This window comes from Manis javanica, chromosome 15 (assembly GCF_040802235.1).
Source record: "Manis javanica isolate MJ-LG chromosome 15, MJ_LKY, whole genome shotgun sequence".
Lineage (NCBI taxonomy): Eukaryota > Metazoa > Chordata > Mammalia > Pholidota > Manidae > Manis > Manis javanica.
This window is the reverse complement of record NC_133170.1, coordinates 57,814,968-57,838,229: the sequence shown is the minus strand read 5'-3', so window position 1 is coordinate 57,838,229 and position 23,262 is coordinate 57,814,968. Positions and strand designations below refer to the sequence as shown.

The window sequence follows — 23,262 nt, the reverse complement described above, 5'->3', positions numbered from 1 at the left end:
GCTGGAGATCACCGATCAACCTGCAGGGAGGCAGGAGACGTGGGGGCCACGCTTCAAGGTGGATTGGCAGAGAAAGGATGAGAAGAACCAGAATATAGGAGAATGGGTGGGCCAGGCATTGGTGGGACTTTTTGTCTGTCCTCTCGGCCTTTTCTGTGACTCCTGCAGCCCTACAGGAAAGGGAGCAGTGGGAATGTCTTTTCCTAAATGGAGGCCACAACGGTATTCTCTAAGAACCTGAGCAAAATGCCTGGAGGAGTGGGACTCCCAGCACAGAGCTGGTGTCTCAGAGGAAGATCTTCCTCCACCTGGCAGCATGGAGCCCGCAGAAGCTGCTGAGCCCTTCCCCAGCACATGTGCTGAAGCCTCCCCCTCCCTACGCTGTCCTGGTAGGCAAGGTGCAGGCAAAGCTTACGTGAGCACTCTTGTGAGGGCAAGTGGCACGTGGTGGCTGAGGAAAGGAGTCTTTTTCTTTAATAATAAATAAGAATAACCAGAGACCAGCAGTAATGTGAGGAAAAGCAGCAACAAAAAGGAACATAGCAGAGAGGAAATGATCAAAACTGGCCTAAAGGGAATAATATTCTAGTGAGAAAAAAAAAAAGGTATGGTATTCAACAAGAACAGACTGTTATAAAATGAGAGCTGAGCTAATTAGCTAATATACGCCAAGTGAAGGAGACCAGTCCCTAAAGGGCAGCTACGGCGGAATCCATTTCCACTACATTCAAGATCAGGCTACACGTACCAACGGTGAGAGAAGTCAGAACAACAGCTCCTCTGTGGGGCACCAAGGAGCCCACCAGGACACCAGGCATGTCTACACTTCATACTGGGTGGTGTTTACCCAGGTGCTTACATGTACAAATGTTTCCCAAGGCTATACCTCAGATGTGTGCAGATCATGCACCTCACCTATGTATTTTATAATTATATGAAGAAAAGTCATTGAATAGGTAGGGGAACTGACGTGGACAGTGTAGTGAAGCCAAACAGAATGCTCACCTCACTGGTACAGACATAGGATGTGATTTTGGCTCAGTTAGGAACCATAATGGGAGCTTAGCATTCTCTATCATTACCACAGATCTCCAGCCCGTATTTATTTGTGTGCATGCAACAACAAACCTTAAATGCTGCATATTCATGAATTCCCTGCCAGAACTAAGTTCTGATGACAAGTTCATAATCATTGACAATGGGTGGTGATGGAAAAGCCAGTGTGCTGGAATTCTGTTCACAGAACAATGACTAAGTTTAGAGGTGCTTTTAGAAATGTTTTTCCTAGGAACTTGTTTTCCTATCACTGTCATTTAATTGTAGCTACATTTTATTGTTCTAAACTTTTTTTAAACACGTTTCTTCTGGATTTCATATCTGCCACCTATTTTTTTTCCCCAAAAAACCCAGCAACATAGGAAAGGATGAAAAAAAAATAGATTCAGTTTTCAAAAAGCTGTCATCTCATTTCATGTTCTAATCCTTAGTTTCCTCCCTTTTTGTTTCTTAAAATGATGTAAAGAAAATTGTAGGTCCCTGGCTTTTAAAAAATTCTTCACAGCGGCTCCATATGAAGTCATTTCAAAATCAGTCTCGCTCTGTGCTTACACAACACACACACACAAGGATGGGAAATGAGAAGGAAAAGAACTTTCCTATATTCTACATGGCTTTCTATTTACCCCTGCAAGAGCTAAGGAAGTGTGAAAAACAGGCTATAATTAGCGTGAAAAGCAAAATATTCAGATGTCCTTTTTGATACGGTTGAGATCATCTGTTCAAAATGGCTTTAGTGTGCTGTGGCCCAGAAGACAGAAATGTCTCTAAATAATTGCATGTGAAAAGTACTAAGAACTCACTTGGGTGGAGAGAGATGGCAGGTTCTTTTGGTAAGAGAAGAGAGGATAGATGAATTTTCTGCCCACTACGGAGAAATGGACAGAACAGAGGAAAATGGAAGAGGTAAGAAGGATGTCAGGGAAGAGAACAAAAACCTTTCCTAAGCAAGCTGGGCTCGGCAGCTATTGGTTTTCAAGTCAGGCACTGATTGCCTCTCTCTATTCTACCATTTCTTCCAATCCAGATACAATTACAATGGAATACAGGCAATTAGTTTGAATGACAGCTGCTGAAGACCAAAGGGGAAAGAAAGGCTAGCTGGCCTGAGGACGATTCAGCTCCGAAGAGGTTTCATGTCAGAAACTGCACAAGCGTGCCCAGCAGGCCCTGGCATGTGTGCGGGCAGAAATAAGAGAGTGCAAGGTCAGAGGTAACCTAGGGTGCTGAGCTGAGCCAAGGCAGAGAAAAGGATTAAATGCAGAGTGCCCATTCCTCTCAAATACATGACATTAGGTGAGCAGCTTCTCCATTATCCACAGCGACATGTGTAATGTGTAGTAGATATTATTTTACTAGTATATAGTTATTGGGCACCTGCAGAGTGACTGTAAGACTCTGCTACCCATTCCAGGGATGCAAAACATAAACAAAAACTAGGTAAGACACCGCCCTATAAAAGAGCTTATAAATGTGCTGGTAAAAAGGAAATTAACCCAAGGGCATACCACACTAGAAGCAAAGGAGTCATATGCTTCTCGTTCCCAACCCCATAGCATTTCTGCCATGTATTTGACAGAAGAGTATTTAGAAAGTGAGAGAAGTGTGGATTTCAGTTCATGGCAATGACATAATAAGATGAGTTCCAGGCGAAAAGATGCAAATGTCTGGTTTTAAGAGCAGAGTCATATGAGAGATTAGATGGATTGATGTATAGATATGTGCACACACACATATATGTATGCATTTTACATGACATATGCATGAATACATACAAACATGTGCATGTTTTCAATTTACAAAAATGAGCACATTTTGGAAATGAAAAAAACATCATCATTCACCTTACATCCCACCACTCAACAGCGGTACACAGTGTATTAATATATTTTCCTTCTGGAAATGTCCAGCATTTGTCAGATCTAAGAAGTGTGCATGAAGCCATTCAATGGTGTTATTAGGTCCTTTTTCTTAGTTAGGATACTTTTTCAAAGGAGGTATTTTGATAGCAGCTCTAAATGACTCCATCCAATGAATAAGAATTGGCACTTGGTGCCAGAGAGCACTTTATTTCTTTTTCTATAAACAAGGTTATGGAAGATAATATACACATATATAGCTGTGCTATCATTATGTATAATATTTCTGCATTTACCCTAAAACTACTCTGTTGAGTGTTTTGAAACACTGCAATTTTACTTAAAACAAACCACTCAAAACTCATTCTTAGTGTATGCTCTTGTCTGCAAGCCCTCCATCTCAATTAAAAGTGAAGGAATTTAAGCAATTGGCATCAGATCACACTTTGATCAGTGCCCAGAGTAAAGAATATGACCCCGGTTTTCTTTTCATTTTCTTTATAGTGCTTACAATGATCCAAATAAAATAAAAGCAATCTAATATTCTCCATGGAAGTATCTAATCTGAAAGCTTTCAAATGGTTTTCAATAAAATGATTATGTCTTCTTTTCCCTCAAGCTTATGGCTTTTTCAAAATGTCTCCATCAAACACTGTGCCTTGAAAATGTGCCATATGTTTTCATAAAAGTGTGGCAATTATTCAAGTAATGATTTTACTATCATTCTCATGGTTCTCTGAATTTCCTAATTACCAGAACATTTCCTATGTGAGAAGACTGAGTCAGATCACTGTTACGAGATTCTCACCTAGTTTAGCGTGTTCAAGTTTAGCTAATCAAGGAAATGCCCCAGAATAATCTAAGCCATACCTCAGATATATTTTGAGACAATTCAGGGTTTTTTTTTTTCTAATCACTTATCAAGGCTTCTAAAGAAGTGACTAGTCAATGCCAAGTTTTCCACTCAGGGTTTCTCAACCATGGAACTACTGACTATTGAGGCTGAATGACCCTCTGTTGTGAGGGGCAGTCCTGGGCATTACAGAATACTTGGGAGCATCTGTGGCTTGCATCTTCTTAGATGCCAGTAGCAGCTCCAACCACCTTAAACTCTGATAATAAAACTGTCTGCAGATATTGCCAAATGGTCTTGGAGGTGTGGAACAATTGTCCCTGATTGAGAACTTTACCCCTTGAAGCAGATGTTTGTAGGTCTATTTGCTCAATGCTCTGGGTACTTTGGGATCAGTGTGGAAGCCAACTGACCACTAGAGAAATTAGAAAATAAAGAACCAATGGCTATTCAAGAAACCATAATCATGAGGTTACCAATTCTCAAAACCCCACCAAACAAGTCTGGTCCTAAAATCCCTAAAACAATGTAAGAATGTGCTTTCTGTATCCTCTTTGACACCTGCTATCCTTCCTCCCCTACAGGAGCTGAGTACAGTTCTGAAGTGAGAAAGCAACTGTTACAGTTAAGAATCTGCTATGTTCCCAACTGGTATTGCAAGTTCCTGAAATATCTTGGATGCAAGAACATTTCTGACATAATAAAAGGCTAACACACATTTAGTCTTGAAAAACATCAACTCTTAATTATCATCCCTTGGAGGGCTCTAATCTAAACTCCTGGGGGTACATGAGGGACACCATGGTCAGGGGAGAGAGCACAGACAGAAACATGGGTGTTTTTAGGAATTTTCCATATTTATGTCTGGAAATCCATATTGTGTCCATATAAAGATTCAGTTTATAACTATACATCGTCTCTTCCTAAATCAAGACCCTACATGGCAGTTCATACACCAAACAATCTGGCTCAGTCGTTTTCAGAAAAATTGCTAGCAAATTTGTAAGTCTGATCACAAGAACATACCACTGATCTTATGTCCCTGTCAAAGCAGCGGTCACTCACTCACCTGTGTGCGGATTAAGAAGGATGCTTCCAGGCAGGATGCCTGTGGCAGCTTCCAGGGGAAGAAGGATGTAGCTGGTGCTGCTGGGAGCCACCTGGCCCCCCATCCCATTCTCTGGATAGGTCACGCAGCCTGGAGAACTGGCTGTCACGCCCGAGACCAGGGTTGTGCTCTGCAGGGGCGGGTGGGTGCGGGACAGCGAGCCTGAGGAGCCCGTGCTGCTGGAAGACTCCGAGCCTGCCGCAGAGATACAAATCAGCAAACCATTCAGCCCAGGGAGGAGGAAAGAAACCTCAGCTCCAGGCCTAATGCTTAGTTTTAGTACATTACAGAGTCTGTAAGATGAGATTAACGAATCCCCCTTCTACCTCTTGGACTCACATTTTAATGAAATATTTGCTACATATTTTTCAGATGTGTCAATTTCCTAGGAAAAGAGAGATGAAGAATGAGCTCTCTTTTTCAGCCTTCTTACCCTGCCACTGGGGTGACAAATGGAAAAATGGTACCCTAAAGCTCTGAGCTCAATGCCTGAAAACTCCCATCACCGGAGTAATGAATGCCATGGGAAAGTCTTGCTGAGACAGAGTTAAAACAGAACGTCTGGACGGATGTTAAAGAGCTTGCAGTTGAAGGAGTCCCACGATGTGCTGATCATACAGATGGTCCTTAAGTACTGGTTCTCCAACATCCATAGGTTGAATTTTGAAGGAGCATGGTCAGCAATAATCTTTCCCCACAAGATGTGAGTAGAAGACTTGGACCACTCCTATTGGGAGTGTTTAAGATCTAAATTTTCTCTCATATTCACAGAAGTCTTATTAATATGGCCAACAGGTGGACCAAGGAGAGCTTGGCCTTCATGATAATGATCGAGCATCCTTCAGATGACACAGAAAAACAAATCATGAATATGTTTGTGGACTGTGGATTTTTCAAACACAAAGGTAACTGTATCAGCATGCAGAAACCTCCAAGGTGGAACCTAATCCTAAACATCTTCCTCTCCTTCCACTGTGGACAAAGAAACCCCTTCTATATCCCTTGTCCATTAGGCCCTAGCCATCCTTTACCACAGCCAGAGCCAAGCAGTTCCCACACCCTTGACCGTAGTTTTCTGGGCACTGAATATTGACCAGAGAATGACAGAGGTAACACAACCACGCAAAATTTCTGTATCTGTGAACTCAAACTAATAGCTGATATCACAGCTTGCAAGAATGGACTGCAAGAGATTTTTAGCATTATTAGCCCACAACTATTGATTTATGTCATTAAAAATGCATGAATGATAACATATAAAAGGAAGAGTTAACATTTTTTTCAAGTTTCTAAAATGTGCTCAAATTTAACTGGAGAACTTGTAAAGAAGTGACAGAAATATAATAGGCAGTCGCAGGAAAGAGGGGCTGTTGAAGAATGTGGTAATTTTTGAGAAGAAGGGTAGTGATATTTATTGAACACTTAGTCTGTGTACATATCTGGATAAACACTTTAATAATAAGTACTACTACTGCCTATATAGATGGGGAAACAGAAGCACAGGGAAGATGGAGAACTTATGCCAGCTCGTCTGGCTGGATAATGACAGAACTGGGATGTGATCTAGGTAGACTGGTCTAGATTTAACTAGGACTCACACTGCCTCCTGAAAGCGTGCATATGCATACAACATGGCCAGTGGCTGCCAGTGTGCTCCTCGGGAATCTTCTCTGCTTTTTCCACAATTTGATTATTCATAAAGTTTCTGGCTAATTCAGGATGCTCCATCTAACTGGCTTAGAAAGCTTGATAGAGCTCTGAATAACATATGGGGAGGAAAATAAAGGCTCTAAAAGTTGATTTGAAAACACTCAGCAAAGTTTTGAGACCACATTGCTGATATCATGGACCCAATGCAAACTGTAGTGTGTATTTGTGGTCACGCTGATGCTCCGTGAGTGCAGAACTAACACTGACAATGGCCACAACAGTGATGACACACAAACCACACAGCCCCCTGCCCCCAGACATTTAAGGCTGCACAAGATTGATTCAGCACATCTCCCGGCTGAGGGGTCAGGCAGCAAGTTGGGGCTACAGAGGCATGTCCCAACTCATGTTTGAGGGCTGAGCTGGCACTGCACATAGACTGATGTGCCACAGTAAGATCCAAAGAGGGACTTCACCTTGGCTTTCAAAAATAGGCATTGGTCATTAATGTGCAGCACCATTTCCTTACGCCAAGGGTGAAGTGCAGCTTCAGCAGGAGCAATGAAGAGACAATGTAAAGACAATACAATTGATTTGATTCCACAGGTTAAAAGAATAAACAAAGGCAAACTGAATTTGGCTTGAACTCTAGAATCTGGTAAGAATCAGGTAGAATCAGGTAAGCAATATCCTACCCAGAGATAGCACTACTGAGATTCCTTATGAAAAACGGATGCTAGCAAAGGTGATAAAAGGCACAGGATGAAGGGGTTCAAAGATCTTAAAACAATGAGACTGATATTTGAGAACTTTCTTGTTTGGGGTGCTGAGAGCTAATGTGTGTCTGGTTTTCATTTTTCGGGGGCTTAATGATAACAATGGCAAATATTTAAACAGTATGTCTATGTGACAAGCATGTACTTAATCACACTATATGAATTATGTAATCTAATCTTCACAACAACCCATTTTGAAGATGAGAACTGATCCTCAGAAGGACTGAATAAGTTTCACAAGCACAGGTTGTGTGTGGTGGAGTCTGAGTTCAAACCCAGGTGAAGTGACTCTGTGGGCCACAGTGTAAGTCTGCGGAAAGTTAAGTTTCCCCTGGAGTCACTCAAGGGAGAACCAGGTGGGGCCAGGGCCCTGCCATGCCTGAGCTAAGTTCTAGGAGGCACTATGCAGAAACCCCAGGCTCTCACAATGGGGTGTGCAGAAGCTGGATCTGGATGCCAAGGGACCTCTAGTAGGAGGAACAAGCAGACATCTGGGTGAGCACCTCAGGTGAACACTAAGAGAGGCCCAGAAAAGTGAAAGGGAAGGATGAAAAAGGCTGGAGAAAAGATCCTAAGGCAAAGCACAGTGGAAAACAGCAAGATGGGCAGAAGGGGAAGGGAGGGCAGATTCCCTTGGAGTGGGTGGAGAACTTCCTTCCCAAGGCGTGGTTTCTAGATTGGCCACTTACTAGCTGAGTTTTCTTCAGCAGTGACTACTTCTTTAGACCTCAATATCCTGTTTTGTAACATGTAAGTCACCAGCCTAACTGGTGGATAGTGATGGCTTCACATTCCCTTAGTTTGACTGAACTTTGGACTGTGTCCTTCCAGATGTTGGGCCTTTACTCCCTTTTCTTAGGGATTTCTGCCCCCTCAAGATGTAAATCTCCCAGCCTCTTACTAGTTTTACAACTCAAGAATGTCTTTTTCAAGGTCTCAGGAGCCATGCTTTTGAGAAAGTGCCCTTATCTACCAGGTTCTGTGGGACAGATAGGAGCCTGACATTGATAAGTATGAGTTGGCAAACACAGATGGCTTAATCATGTGGACCGGTCACCTCTCCACTTAGTCCAGTGCCTTTCTACTAGCTCAGCCCAGCTCCAGCTTTGTTTTAGCAGGGTTCAGGTCCATCTCTCTCCCCTATCGCAGTAGTTGTGAATAAATTCTTCCTTACCTGTTTAACACACCTGCTGGAATTTTTCTTTTATAGGGATTGCGAACCCTAAGTATTTTTTCCCTACATTAATAATTCAAGAAAATGTTTCTAGACTCAAGGATCAGAATTCCATGGAATAACCCAAAGCCTCTGAAATTACAAGAGGGCAGGACTACCAGGATGCACTGGGGTGGTGATGAAAATGAACAGGAAGAAGAGGACACGGTGGAAAGGTGAGACGTCTTGCCTTGGCTCCAAAAATACTCCGGGGTGTAGACAAGGAAGGTGACAACAAGAGAACCTTTGCATCCAGAAAACAAAATACCAGGCTATGTAAAATGATTAAAATAAAACAGAAGGGCTTCTTATTTCTCCAGGGCAGTTCTCAAAGCCTGGTTTGAGAACAGGTAGTCTGTGCTTGCACAAGTTCTTCACATGATGCCGATGTAGCTGACGCTGAGAAGCCCTGCTCTGGAGATGCAGAGGGAGGATGAGAGTAAAACGATGCAACTGGGCCAGTGCGGAGAGAGGCAGACGTCACACTATTATTTCTCAATCACAGCCACAACCAGGAAACAGCTGAGGCTGCCATGGAAGCATTATCCGGGTCCTCTTCACAAGGAAGATAGAATAACGACGTAAGGACATCTCTGCCTCCAGATGCTGGACACGGCGAGGTGACCATATCTGTGCTCAGTGTGGGATACAAGAGGGGAACGAAGGCCTGGGCCTCAAGACAGTGGCTCGAACGTTCAGACTTCAGCATCATGCTTTCTCCATAACGCAGGAAAACATGTTTCCCACCTAGGAAAAGTCTCATTATTATCTATTTAAAGCACAAACCCATGTAATTAGAAGAGGAGAAGAGTAACTTAAATGTCACAACTCCAGACTTGGTTTCTGAAAGGTCGAAAAATGTTGGCAAATTCCACTGGAATAACGAGGTAAGAAACTGGAAAGTTGTGCTGTTCTGAAGGTCCATGACAGCAAAACTGACAGCTTTGCTTCATAAAACCATCTTGGGAAATGTAAGTTTGTTTTGACATCCTATCTTGATCTTTAAATTTTTTTTCCTTTCTACTTCTGCACCTTGACAAGCTTTCAAATGGAGACACTTAGATTAAAAAAAAAAAAGTCTGAAGCACTTACAATTTCTAATCATTCTTCAAAGAACATGGCATTTTAGCATTCTTGAAGTGTTTTAAATGTTTCCAAAGAGCTTTGCTTAGGAAGTGATTGGGGGTTGGTGCATGGAGAACAACGATTAATTTAAAAATCTTAAGAGCTCTTTTGGTGTGCTGGAATTTTTAAGTGCGCCATTTAAGGTACTTGGTTTCTGCATTTTAAGGAGATTTAAAACTATTTAACCTTTCTTAGTTTACAAGAGCTCAAGTGTGTACCACAGTGGATTTTCTTGACTTCAGTTGTTGCAATAGTGGGATATAAGAGCAATTAATTAGAGTAGGATATCAAGAATTCGCCATTTTATGAATAAAAATTACAGAAGGCAGTGTGAGTCTTACCAAGAAGCAGGAGATACATATATATGTATATATAGTAGTGACTGTGACTAAATGCTATTAATTTTCTGCCTGTGTAGGGAAACACAAGATAATTTCTTGGGAGGCATTTGTCAACAACATAATTATGTTAAATCATTAGCATAATGAGCCTGGATTTCACAAAGGTTCCCCCTAGCGTGAGAATGAAGCTTGGTTAGCAAAGTAATCCCAGGTCAGAACAGCCCGTCTCTGTGTGGGTCATTCACCACCTCCATCCTGCTCTGGCTTCCCACTGACCTGTAATCCCAGGTCCGTGAATGCACCACCAGGGGGTCCTGGCACCCCCGGATATACACTTCAGTGAATTAGCTCAACCCCCACCTTAGCTGACAGTTAGGGCCTCTGTACTTCAGCAGCAAAACCAAAACCAGACAGAAACAATTACATATACAGCCACAAACATAAGTTCATGTAGCGTTACGACATGGCCATATGTCACCTTCCTGGGATTTCATGTGGTATTTTAATTGTGGACATTTGAAAATAATTTGGAAATAATGGCAAGGAATTCACGGGAGATAGAAGAGCTAGGCATGGCAAACTATGAAGCGCATTTTGCAGACTCATGTCCACACTATGGTATTAATGTTCCTATAAGTTTAAAGTTGTTTCAAGTCCATGGTTTTCCTAGATTTCTCATCATTGCTCATCTCCCAGGGATGGTCTGTGAAAACTTAAACTACATACCGCAAGAGATCACTGTCCATTTAGGAGAAAATAAACAGGAGAAAATAAAAGATGTATGCACCTAAACCTTTCTGAGGCTCACTTTCCTTATCTGCAAAGCAGGAAAACATCAATTATCAATTAAAAAAACACAAAAACCAGTGCTGATTAAGGGCTTGCTTAAAACTGGCCAATTATTCAAATTGCTTTGTGTATATAAAATCTTTTAGTCATCAGAATAACCTGGAAGATTGGCACTATTATTATTCCCTCCCCTCAGCTGAGGAAACTGAGGCACAAACAGGTTAAATAACTTGCCCGGGATCATACAGTATGCCAAAGCAGGAGCCAAAATTAGTCCTATTATAATAACCTTGCAATGTGGTTTTAAGAAATGAATCGTAACAATCAAATAAAAAAAATAATAGCCTTTGTTAAATAGTTGCCACGTATGGTAACCATTTTTATATAAATGATTGAATTTAAATTTAGAGTCGTCTACCTGGGGAATATGTTTTGTAGATAAGAGAACTAGACATTAGGGAGGTTACTGTGACCTAGGCACACAGCTAGCAAGAGGCAGCATTGGCATTTAAATCGCACCTTCTGATTTCCCAGGAAGCTCAGAAATAAATGCCTTTATCATGCTTAATGGCAGTCAGAGGGAATGGCTGGCAAACAATTCAGGTAGAGTCCCAGAAACACTGCACAACACAAACCCATTCAGTACTAACTACCTGCTTTGGACAGCTTCCCGGTACTCCTGGTACTGGATGTGCTGTCCCCCCTGGTCAGTACCGTGATGCCCCCAAAGCTCGCTGTCTTGGTCACGGCGGGCTTGAGATTGCGGTTGGAGCTGTCAGAGTCTGTGCTGCTCCAGGCCCGCTGGTGGTCCAGCCACCTGAGTTCGTTCTCCGAGCTGCTCTGCCGACTCCCAGATGCTCTCCCCGAGCCATCTCTGTTGCCCCTGTATCACGGCCATCAGAAAGATGCACAGGGACAGCGTCACCATCCGTGAGCAGTATGGACACAGAGAGCGACTTTTATTGGAAGAGTCATCTATGTGAGACCCTTCCTGTCTGCTCTTTCCATTAGACCTGTTGCCTCACGGACAGGCCACAAATGACTTGATGTACGGACAGATCACACGTCACACACAACATGTATGTTTACAGACTGAAACACCAAGCCTGGAAATGTCACATGATCCCTCTTCCAGGGAAGGAGAAACAACTAGAAAACCGGAGTCTAAAGGGTGATGTTAACTACTCTTGGGGAGAAGAGAGGGGGCTATTCTCCTGGCCTAAATCAACAAAGAATCAGTATTTGAAAACAATTATGATTTTGTGGGAGTCTGAAAGCCACGCCCACTGAAGAGAAGTTTTCTCTCTCCCTTTGGCATTAAATCATTGGACTATGGAAAAATGGCACACAGATTCAGAGAAATCATTTATCCATTTATTTTCTAACCCTGTGATGCATATCTGAATTCATTATGTTGTTGATAGCACAAAAATTCCTCCATCAACCTATGGTGGGGATTTTGCCCAGTGATTCAACCTTCTTGGGCAGAGGAAAGAGCCCTTAAGTGCTTGTCACATAGAAAAGCTTGTGATAATAACAAGTGTCAGCACTACACTGACATGAAAATTTCCAAGAGGATCAATGGAAATAACAAAAAATGCTCCATAGGTGAAAGAACACATTTCTTCAAAATTCAAATAGGTGAAGCATGAATGTATTAGAAAAGAACTTTAGTAGCCAGAAGTGAATTTTGAAGACTCCAGAACATCTCAAAGCAGTGTGCAAAACTGCATGTGTTTAGAAAATTGATGAAATTTATATTTTCATTGGTTTCCACTCTGCTCAAAGAGTAGCACGTAATATTTCCAAAATGTTTTCTGCAGTTCGAAATAATACATCATTAAAATACTCTTAAGATTTTCATGGATTATAAATAAGTAAAGGGGACATAAATCATGGGCAAAAGATAAAACCTGTTTTCACATCACTATGCCATGGGACCTACTCAGATCTCAAACTCAGATCTCCTAGGTGTGACCACTAGCTTTGTTAACACATGTTCTTGTAAAGACAATAATGGACTATTGAGGTGTTAAAGGTGTATCTGGTTGAAACCCTCACCAACTAAACTATTACAGCAGGTATCCAGAAAATTGTAGGTTTTAGTTCAACTTTACTTACTCAACTTTTTCTTTTGTTTCATGAAAACGAAAGAAGGTAAATGGAGCCAAGAGATAATAAAAATGAAATTGCTAATCTGTGATAGGTACTGTGTAAAGTGATGGTAGTACTAAGAACAGAAACTCACAAAACAAAACACTCAGTACCCTGCTGTCCTCTGTCCCTGTTTCCTTACAAACACTCTCTGTGTTCCCAGGACCTCAGGGATGGCTGGTTTTAGAAACAAGGACCATCTAATAAAAGACCAGGTTACGAGTAGGATGTATCAGACACTTCCCAATGGCCAGGTGGCTTTAGTTCTTAAACTACTCTGAAATTCAAGGAAGCTAGAGGAAGACGGATAGAGAAAAACCAGCCCTCTCAAGAGGTTGGTGCTCCATTCCTGATCAGGCCCCTTTCCATCTCCAAGTTCTAAGCTTCATCATTTTTACATAGAATTCTGATTCATGTGACAAACACTGTTTGACAAAACCTGGCTAAATTATTGTTTAGCAGCTGTGAATGCAGGAGAGATGTGACAATGATCTCATCTGAAGCTAATGTGGAATACTTATTACAGGAACAGATGTGGGGTGGTCCTTAGCCTCAGCAAACGGGATGCATCAGAAGGAAGCTCTCCTTGTGGGGTGGTCGTCACTAATTCTGCTTCATTAAGTATCCTCTCCCCATGAACTCTGCATCTGGACCTGCTCTAAATGCCAGGGTGTCCTCCACTATGCCTAGGTGCAAAGCAGTGTGCTGCATTAGCACTCTTCTCTCTGGCAGACCTGTTTCTAGAGCATTGTGCCACATCCCTGGCCAACGAGGTAACCTATGATTCCCTAGCTTCTTCTAACTCTATTCTACCTGCTCAAATTCTCATGCCAAGTCAAGTACATTTAGAAAGCAGGAAATTAAATTGCTGCTTTAGAATTAGCATTAATGAAATTCAAAATAATGCATCTAATTCTAACTTATAATCTCTAGATACTTATACGTTAAAATGATATTTTATAGAGTTCTACTGATTATCCACCTTAACACTGGTAAGGTGATGTCCAGACTTGAATTTCATATCTATTTGGGTGTGGAATCATAAACATCAGAGAAAATCATATCCACAAGTGCCTTCCCATTCTCCTAAGCTCAGTCTTGGTTCCCTCTAGTGGAAACCAAGAGGGCAATGGTAATGAGATGCCTGGTCATCAAGAGGAGTTGTCCCTTTTGTGCATAACTAGCATATGATCCCAAAGTAGTCATAAAGCACAAACTGTAAGTTTTGCTTCTGTGATGATTAAAATAACAGATAACATTTATTTTGCTTTATGTCTGAATGCGGTATGTTTTTGTCCAAGTAAGATATGACACATACTTTACTTGCTTTTTCCATTGGGTGGATGGCTTTGTGCTAAGTGATCTTCCTGAGTCTCTGTGTCTGGCGATTGTGGTGGGTGACGGCATCTGTATTTGGGGTGGCTGATCTAAGTAGGTGGTAGCTCTGGTTAGGGGCCAGATCTGGGGCTCTGTAAAATTAATTTGCCTATAGGGGTCAAGAGCCCACATTTTATACATATTGGCCTAAACAAACCGGATTAAGGTGTGAGTGCAGGAGCACCAGTGTATTCTAGTCCTTTCCGGGCTTTCAAGGGAGAGATGCAAGCTTGTTTCCTTAATCTTCACATGTGAAAATAAATTGTCTAATGATACAAGAGGAAGGCATGAGACTATGTAGTTCAAACTAGAAAAGTCAAGGAAATTGGAAAAGAAGAAAAGAGGATCCTGTTTTTTGTTTCTGACAAAGTATAGAGGGAACAACTGACTCGAGCTTTTCAAATGATCAGGTCCTAAATTCAGATTTACTGCAAAAATATACTTTGTAAACACACAATCCATTTACATTTCTTGGTATCTTCTTTCTTCCAAGTGAGAAAGAGGTTTCACTTATTTGTTTTGTCTTTGCTACAACAGATGAATCTTAACATTCATAAAAACACTAACTTATAACTTATTAAGTGTATGTGTGAGATAGTGAGCATATCTACAGCACTGTGTATCCTTTGTCCTATAATGGATGCCAGAGATACACTTAATAGAGTACTGACAAAATGGGTATGGCTCTCTTTTTTCATGGTGCTTCCACCCAGCATAGAATTTACATTTATATGTATTTCCCTTTAACCTGCACATATCTTGATTTAAGTCATTCGTTATAATTGGAAGTGATCCCCCATCTTCCTTTAGAAATAAAATCTGTACTTGAAAAAAGTAGAGATGGAAATATTATGATGGATAGTAGCAGCTAAAAATCAACTATGTAAATAGAGTTACCATTGATTTGGTTTCCAATGTCAAGAATGTATATACAATTGCAATGCGTTGGAAAAATTTTAACTCAGTAAAATTCACCACAGTTGATTTGGGAATGTCAAATCAGTGTGCTGCCAAAGTTTGCCCTTGAGAAAAAGGCAGAAAATCAGAGGACAAGCCCTAAAGGATTATATACAAAGCAACGGTTCCCTGGCCCCTTAGCTCACATTATCCAGGATGGCTTCAACACTAGTTCTACAACAAGCTTTACAAAGAGTGAGCTGAACATAGTTTGTTTCACGGACATAGATATTTTACACTAATACACTTATATTTAACATGGATTCTGCCACAGAGTCTGAAAGCACGGTTTGAGAAAAATAAACCATACCAACCGAAAGAGCTGTCTTTTCCTATAGGTCTCATTGCATAAGTTACTGTCTTCCAAGAGCCTACTGGAAATGAAAAACATGATTTTTATGATAGAAAACCTAAGCATACTAAATGTGCTATATTAAATGGGTGTGAATTCTATTACAGCACACCTGTCTTGCAAATCAAGCCCAAACATCATGCATTCTTTGCATGATGTTGCATTTTGCCATAATAAATTGATGACAACATGGGTTTCCCTACCCTAGGACTAAGGCTCTGGTGCCAGAAAAGGGGAAAGGAAGGAACAGAAAAGGAAATGTAGGTAACCGAAGAGGAGAGAAGAATATAAGAAATTGATACAGCTGTAACAGACATTTCATATATTATTAGTATATAATGCACATATAATTCATATAATATATTATAAAGGTATTAGTTGAGATTTTTTTCTTTGAATAATATTAAGGCTATTCTTTATTTCTTAGGGATAGTAAAATATTGACATTCCATAGGTAAGTATCACAGAAATATATTTATTATTGTAGGGAATTCACTCAGATTTTTGCTTTTGTAAACAAGACTTGTTCATATAAGCAATGCATGCCTATGGGATCAACTATTTTATTGGTGACTATAATCCAATTTGATCATAAGGAACACTGAAAGTGCATTAGAAGTCTTTTTGTACAAAACCCAAGTAGATAAATAAAATTAGGAACTAAGGTAGGGAAAATTATTGGCTCAACAACTAGAATAATGTTTCCCACCAAACTGAATCATAAACACTCAATCTTTTGAGTAAGGATGTAGAATGCTGGAATGCTTCAGAATCATCCCTAAAACGTGAATGCTCTTGGATTTATGATTTTATTGTAACTAGGGAGTGTCTGTCTAAATTTATATGGATTCTTGAGGTTGTTTACGAAAGCCTTATGTGGATTTGTTTTCTATGTTCACCCCTTCTTTTAAAAGAAGTTATTCAATTGAGGGGCTTAGTTACTCGATTTCTAATGGCTAATATCAATGATGAATGATTTATTTTAACTAATCATCTCTAATGCCAAGCTTAAATTTCCTCTAAGTACTGGAATTTAATCAAACAGCCTCCACTTTAATCAGCTTTATGGGGGCACCCATTAAGCTGACACCTGAATAAAATTAACCACCACTTTTTTCAAGGAACATCATATTTCCTTCCAGTTGCCCATTTTGATGCATTTAAATGTGATTAGTACAGCTAGCATGGAATTCTTTAGTTCCCCCTGAAAATATGCAATTAAATCAGTGGAGACTTCTCATATCTGTGTCAGTTTTGAACTATTTTTAAAAGGTATATATTAAATTTGAAAAAGTTCTGCACTTATGCTCAAGACTTTGTATAAATTTTAAACCCATTCATTTCATAGTAGCCACCTCCCCCTACTAACCCCCAAGTTTGTAAATCTAGACCAGTCTACATAAGATTTACAAGTTAGCCTTTTCATGAAGACCAATAGGTTAATAACGAGAAACTCAAAATAATGTTATTCAAATTATTATTCATACAGCCATATATAACTATGGGACATAGGAAGTGGCTAATAATACCAACTATACAAGTACTTTCAGCAGCCTATTCAATAAGCCAATGAAATTGCAAGTTCCTGTGCGGAACATCTGTACTTTTTAGTGGCTAGGGAAGGCAACAGAAATGACACTTTTGGAAGGACGCAAAATTGAAATTTTAATTAAGGAAAATGTTTCAGGTTACATTTGAAAGTAACTAAGAGAAGTTTGACCCTAAATTAAGAAGTATTTAGACATGTTAAGTAACATATATGTGTGTGCATATAAGTGTGTACACACAGATACATGTATTTACTTATACATATATCCAAGTGCATACTTATATCTATGAATATACAAGACGCACATAACAGACTTTTTTCCTCTAAAGACATGAAAAAGCAAATTTAGTTTTACCTGTTTTCCACAAAAAGGCTTTCCTGGGAGCAAACTGACTGGAAAAAAAAAAAAGCATCGTATCAGACGTCCTGGATGTCCTGAGGGATCCCAAATCCTTGCCTGATTTTAAAATTACTTTTCCCCTCCAAGAGGAAAGGAATTAGGAAAAACATGTACTATTGTTTAGAAAAAAAAAAAGAAATAAAAAAGGAAGAATATAAGTTAGAGTCAGAAGTGTGCACCATTGTCATGCAGCAGACAGTACTTTTCCGTCAGAGCACCTCCAGGTTCAGACAGATTTAGCCAGTTCAGCGTCAGGGTCAGAAGGAGAGATGTTGTGAATGAGACAGCTGGCAACACAAGGGATGGTGGGGTCCTGAGCTAGCGGTTTCCCGTGGGGCTGTGGGGATGGAGCCGCCAGCAAGAGCTGAAGGATGGTTTCTGGGAAAGGCTGGTTTCTGGAAAAGGCAGAGCATGCAGACTTGGCACAAGCGCCTGAGGACCGGAGACCCATAAAGCGACAATCCTGCAATCATTACCTGGCAATGAAAACCTCATGAAATAAACAGATTGACTGCCAGACTCTCAAAATTGAAGAGAAGCGATCAATCAATCTTAAGGTGGGCGGTGGGGGTGGGGGTGGGGAGGTAGAGACAAGTGAAAACAAAATGAAGCTAATCAGAAAAACAAATGTCAAGTTCCAGCTAACATTTCTTAGTTTTTCACACATAAAAGCAATGACTTTCTTCTTAGCTTCCGTTCCCCTACCATTCATCTCTCTACCATCTTGTGTTTGATCCACAACATAGGGAAGATAAAATCCATTATCCTTACGTGCTGGGGAAAGGCCAATCTAATTAAATTTTAACAAAGAGAGAAAAAGAGGGCTAAAGAAAATATGGTGCAATGGCCCTATAATTTAGTGATTGGGCTTAGGAATTAAAGCAAAACCATTTTCAAAATACTGAGTTTCTAAACCTAAGTATATAAACCATATTATATCTGCAGATTTTCTAAATGATGAATATGTGACCTGCTAAAGGGATAAATAGAGATTTAACAGGTCCATTTTTAAATAAAATAAAACTCAAGAAATAATAATGACCTTTCAATATTGAATTCTTGAGTGGAAAGACACAGCTAAGGTAGCCGCTGCTCAGAGAGGCAAGCAGGATATTGGATTCTCTATACATTTTGCTGCAGAGGTCATTTTCTCCACTAAACCAAAGGCCTAGATTTGGGCATAATGTCAGTGGACTGAGCAGTTCAGGGAGATCATCTTAGAACCATTTTTGTTTTAACATTTGTGCATTTAACGTGCATCCTTAACATCCAGTGTGCAAAAGCTTATTAACCAAAAGCAGGAACAGCCAATTAAGCAAAAAGGTAAAGAACCTTTTTAAATTTCACATTCATGCTTATAAGGGAAACAAATATAAATTATGTGACACTGACATTATTCCCATGAAGTTCTCTTTACAGTAAGCTAAGTGTCCTGGTTTGAACCAAATCATGGTATGTGAAAGAAAATGAGATTGTTTCAGACATACATCATGAATTCAATACTTTGCTGCTACTCAGCTCTTATAGCTGGAAAGAGTTCAATTACATTTACAATGTTCTGGCTGAGTACTGGAATTGCTGAAACTCTACTATTTCTTTGAAGGAGTTGATCAAAGACATACTGACCTCTTCAGACTCATTAATCTAATAGCATTTGGGGGAAAGTTAAGTAACCCAAACTCAATGAATTAAAAAAGAAGTCACCTGCAAGTCAAAGATAACTTCCCAGAAGCCACTCTAGAATGCTTTTCCAATTTTTGTGGAAATGTCCTAAAAAATCATCTCCTCATCCCTCCACCACATTTTTATAAATAAGACAGAGATTGGCTGTGAGCTGTGATTCAGTACCTGATGAAAGTAAACTTAAAAAAAAAGTAGTATTCATAACTTGCAAATTTTAATAGCAGAGAAAGATAAAATTACCATGATAATTAAGTGCAGCATTCAAAGCTGTCACTTATATGCATTCTTAGATATAAAGGACTCACTTTTTTAAATGATTTTGCCTAATGGGTTACAGATTTCTCTCCCACGTCTTACCCTGATCCAGGTGGCATCCCAGGCCCTTACCATCAGTTCTCACTAAAGAGGGACCCCAGTACATGCTGGGGAGAGCCCAGGTGAGATCATCTTGGAATCCCTATTTATACATAAATATCCTCCAGAAATTATCCTCCAGGGAAAATGTGCCTTTCTTAAATATATTGCCTTAGCAAGTTAACCTTCCCTAAGTTAGCAACTGCATAGAATTAATCATAAAATAAAATAAGCTCAAATTCTTGTCAAAGGTAATGAGAATTGTATTTGAATTATTTCTGACTACAGAAAAGCACTTATTTTTTATTTGAGAACAAAATTGTCGTGTGCTGACTTACATCCTCATTCTCAAAGAACAAATAGATTTGTCTCATCTCAAGATACCAAAATTTCCAAACTATATCTGAAAACTTTTTCTAGAAAATCTGCAAATAACCTTCATGTTTTGCACACACACACACACACACACACACACACACACACACACACACACACACACACCTTAGACACCAAGATACATTTGTAAAATATTCAAGAACACTCCTAATTTTAAAATAAATTTTTTTTCTTTAAATGTAAAAACCAGAGAGTATTTCTCTATAACTCCCTATTGTAATTTCAAGCAAAAAAAAAAAATGTACTTAATTCTATATTAGTACTTGCACCTGTTTGAATGACCACACTACTTAAATAATAATTGGCAAGGAAAGCTGCTTTTATTACCTCAGTTTTTAAATTATGAAGACACTAAAGGTCAGCTAAGAAAAGGATGAGATGTCCGGAATCTAAGTTTCCTTATGCTGGATTCTTGGCATCTGTTTTATAATTGACCTATTATGCTTTAATTATTATCTTGTGTCCCTGAACAATTTGGAAAGTTGTAATGATTTAGGAATCTGACATTGCATAGTTGAAATGTCCCTAAAATGTCTCATGTTTATGTAAGTGGTAAGGAAGCTTTGTTACTATATGTACTCAAGAGAGTTCATATTGCTGTTATATCCTTGGTACTCACAGCCTGTGTGGTGCCTCCCACATTAACCAGGCTTGGTCTATGTGTCCACAAGAATACAGCAGAAGGGAAGGTATGTCACTTCTAAGATTTGGTTCTAAAAGGCTGTGGCTTCCATCTTGGGCCCTCTGTCTCTTTAGAATTACTTGTTCTGGGGAAACTGGTGCCACATTACAAAGACACTCACCAGCCCTTGGAGAGCCTCATAGACTGGCAACTGAGATCTCCAGCCTAAAGCCAGCAAGGAGTGAGGCCTGCCAATAAGTATCGGGGTTTGGAAGCAGATGACCATCCATCAGGCCTTCGGGCACGGCATCTCCAGCTGACAGCTTGGCTGTGACCTCATGAAAGTCAGCGGCCAGAGCCAGCCAGCCGAGCCACTCCCAATTCCTGACCCACAGAGACTGAGAGATAAACAGAACTTTTTGTTTCAAGCTGTCAAATTTGGGGATAAGTGACTATGTAGCACTGAACAACTGACACAGGGGACAGTGGTACAGTTGCTTTGTTTCTCTGGAGCTTTGGGGCCGGGGAAAGATTCTGTACACTTTTTCTGTCCCATGGGAGAGGCCCTCAGCCTTTTAAGAGTCATGACAACTTGTAAGAATATGATAAACAATAGAGATACTGTCCTTAGAAAAACGTGCCAATGCTTAGGGACACTGTTTTACAGATGTTGGCCAGGAGTCTGTTTACCAGAAAGGAGGCTTTCTGAGAGTACGCCCCTCCGGGTACAGGCTGCCAGCTGAGACCCCTGCCCTAGGTCCTGCGGGAAGCAGTGCCTCAGGTGACCTGGGAGGCCCGGGGTGCTGCCCATCAGGGTCTACCTAAAAGCCCATGCCCCTCTGCACGGCCGCAAAGGGAGGAAGCCACCCAGTTTTGTTTTTTTTTTTTCATAAATTGCACTGTTTATTTTGATTTGGCCACGGTTCGAGCTCTCACTAACAGTTTTTGTTATTATTTTGTTTGTTTGTTTGTTTTTTACCACCCAGTTTTAAAGAAGGTTTTCACGTGGTTTTGTGGATTGGAAAGGCTAAGTCAATAGCTTGACATTTAAGGTTTCTCACATTTATATCTGCTTTTACTTCTTAAAAAACGTAAATTCAGCCTTTGGCCATTGGGGCTTTGAACAGCAACACTTGCATCCAATGTTTAACCTGGGACCCTTGCTGTCAGTGTCCTTGGTAGGAATGTAGGGAAATGGGGCATGTAAAGAAACTCCTGCTGACCCCCTCTCCTGTGATGACCTCCCCGTGGATGTGAGAATCTGCAGGTGAAGCAGAGTGGCACAGGTGTCCCCTCCTCACAGGGGCACCAGTGATGCTGCTTTCTGTTCCTTAGCTCTTGAGTGTCTGACAATGTGGCGCAACTGAAAAATAAGCACACTGTCTGAATGCTACCTGAGTGATGAGCATTTGCTTTTGAACACGGGTTTCGAACTTGTTCATAAATTATATGACTTGCCAGAATCAGAGTCAGAGGAGGCGGGCGTGTGTGTGTGAGGGGTGGCGAGGGAGAGAGACAGAGAGCGAGAGAGAGAGAGAGAATATAAAAAATGAAGTACTCTTCAGAAAACTTCTCTCCATGAAGGTCATCAGAGAGGAGCATGCTACCTCCCATCCCTTGCAGATGTCCTTATGCTCCCATGCCTAGGACAGGCCCTCTCCTTACTTCCTGCCTGCACCCAGGAGACACAGTCCACCATGTGTCCAGCTATGCTTTGTGCCATCACTAACTCCGACCATAATGAAAGTCTAAGTCGCCCATACACATGCAGAATCTTCCACAATTGCACCCGATAGCACCCAGCTACGGCTACCTCCTCCCTCTCTCACACTCTGCAAATTCCAGGGCTGGGGGGATGTAGTATCACAATTCAATTCCAGCATTCTCTTTTACTACATCCAAGGGCAGAGAAGACCTTGAAGCAACCGTGGAAACCTGCAGGAATGTGAAAGACACGCAGAGCCGGAGGAGTCTGAGCTCCCTCTGCAGCTTTACACTAAGGCAGCCAGAAGCTCCAGCAGCAGGAGGACCAGGAACACCGGTGGGGGCCTGACCCCGGCAAGGACGGTGGTCTTCCTCCACGCTAAGCAGCGAAGCCCAGGGCTCTGGCCTGGCTTTGTAATGACTTCCAGGAGCAAGTCATCAGGAGGTCGGATAGGCCACCTGACTTAGTGAGGCTGGAGGCGTCCGCCCTGGAAAATCCACAAAGCTCGCACCCCCACTTCTGCAGAGAGAAGAGCCCACCACATTTTTGTAGGCTGCCAAACGAGTTCATGGAATGGAAAAGCTATAGCTATAGTTTGCTCTCTTTATTTTCTTGCATTTAAATCCAGCTTTTTTCTCCCCCACTGTTTAATTTCCACTTAATTTAATTGTACTTATTTTGGCCATTGTGGGTAAATGGATAAGAAAAAAATCCCAACCACATCTTCTTTCTTGGGATTCAAACAAAACGAATCTTTTTATGATTATTCCCTTGACAGATTGCTCACCTACCTCATTTGATCTGAAATTGGGAGGAGGGGGAAGTATTATTACTTAACTTTGATATAATAAAGTGTCCACACTTGCTAAGAACGCAGACAATTCTGCGTCTGTGAATGTGATTAACAAAATCGTCTTTCTTTTTACGTGACTTTGCACAGTCA

At 40.8% G+C, this 23,262-nt stretch overlaps 1 protein-coding gene across 23 annotated transcripts in view; it reads right to left on the bottom strand.

Annotated features, from left to right (window-relative positions):
• The window catches only part of ARPP21 (cAMP regulated phosphoprotein 21), a 146,530-nt gene that overhangs the window by 54,445 nt on the left and 68,823 nt on the right, over positions 1-23,262 (bottom strand). For 10 of the 23 annotated variants that reach the window (XR_012125850.1, XM_037014364.2, XM_017674998.3 and 7 more), the window contains 4 exons: positions 17,515-17,552; positions 15,573-15,632; positions 11,421-11,653; positions 4,838-5,071 (listed from right to left, as the gene is read on the bottom strand). Coding sequence is in view for 22 of the 23 variants with exons in the window: in XM_037014364.2 (XP_036870259.2) it covers positions 4,838-5,071; positions 11,421-11,653; positions 15,573-15,632; positions 17,515-17,552 (565 nt within the window). In the remaining variant the exon portion in view is untranslated. Of the gene's footprint in view, positions 1-4,837; positions 5,072-11,420; positions 11,654-15,572; positions 15,633-17,514; positions 17,673-23,262 lie in introns of those variants that run through there. The other 13 variants (XM_017675003.3, XM_017675007.3, XM_037014367.2 and 10 more) reach the window with 8 other exon arrangements.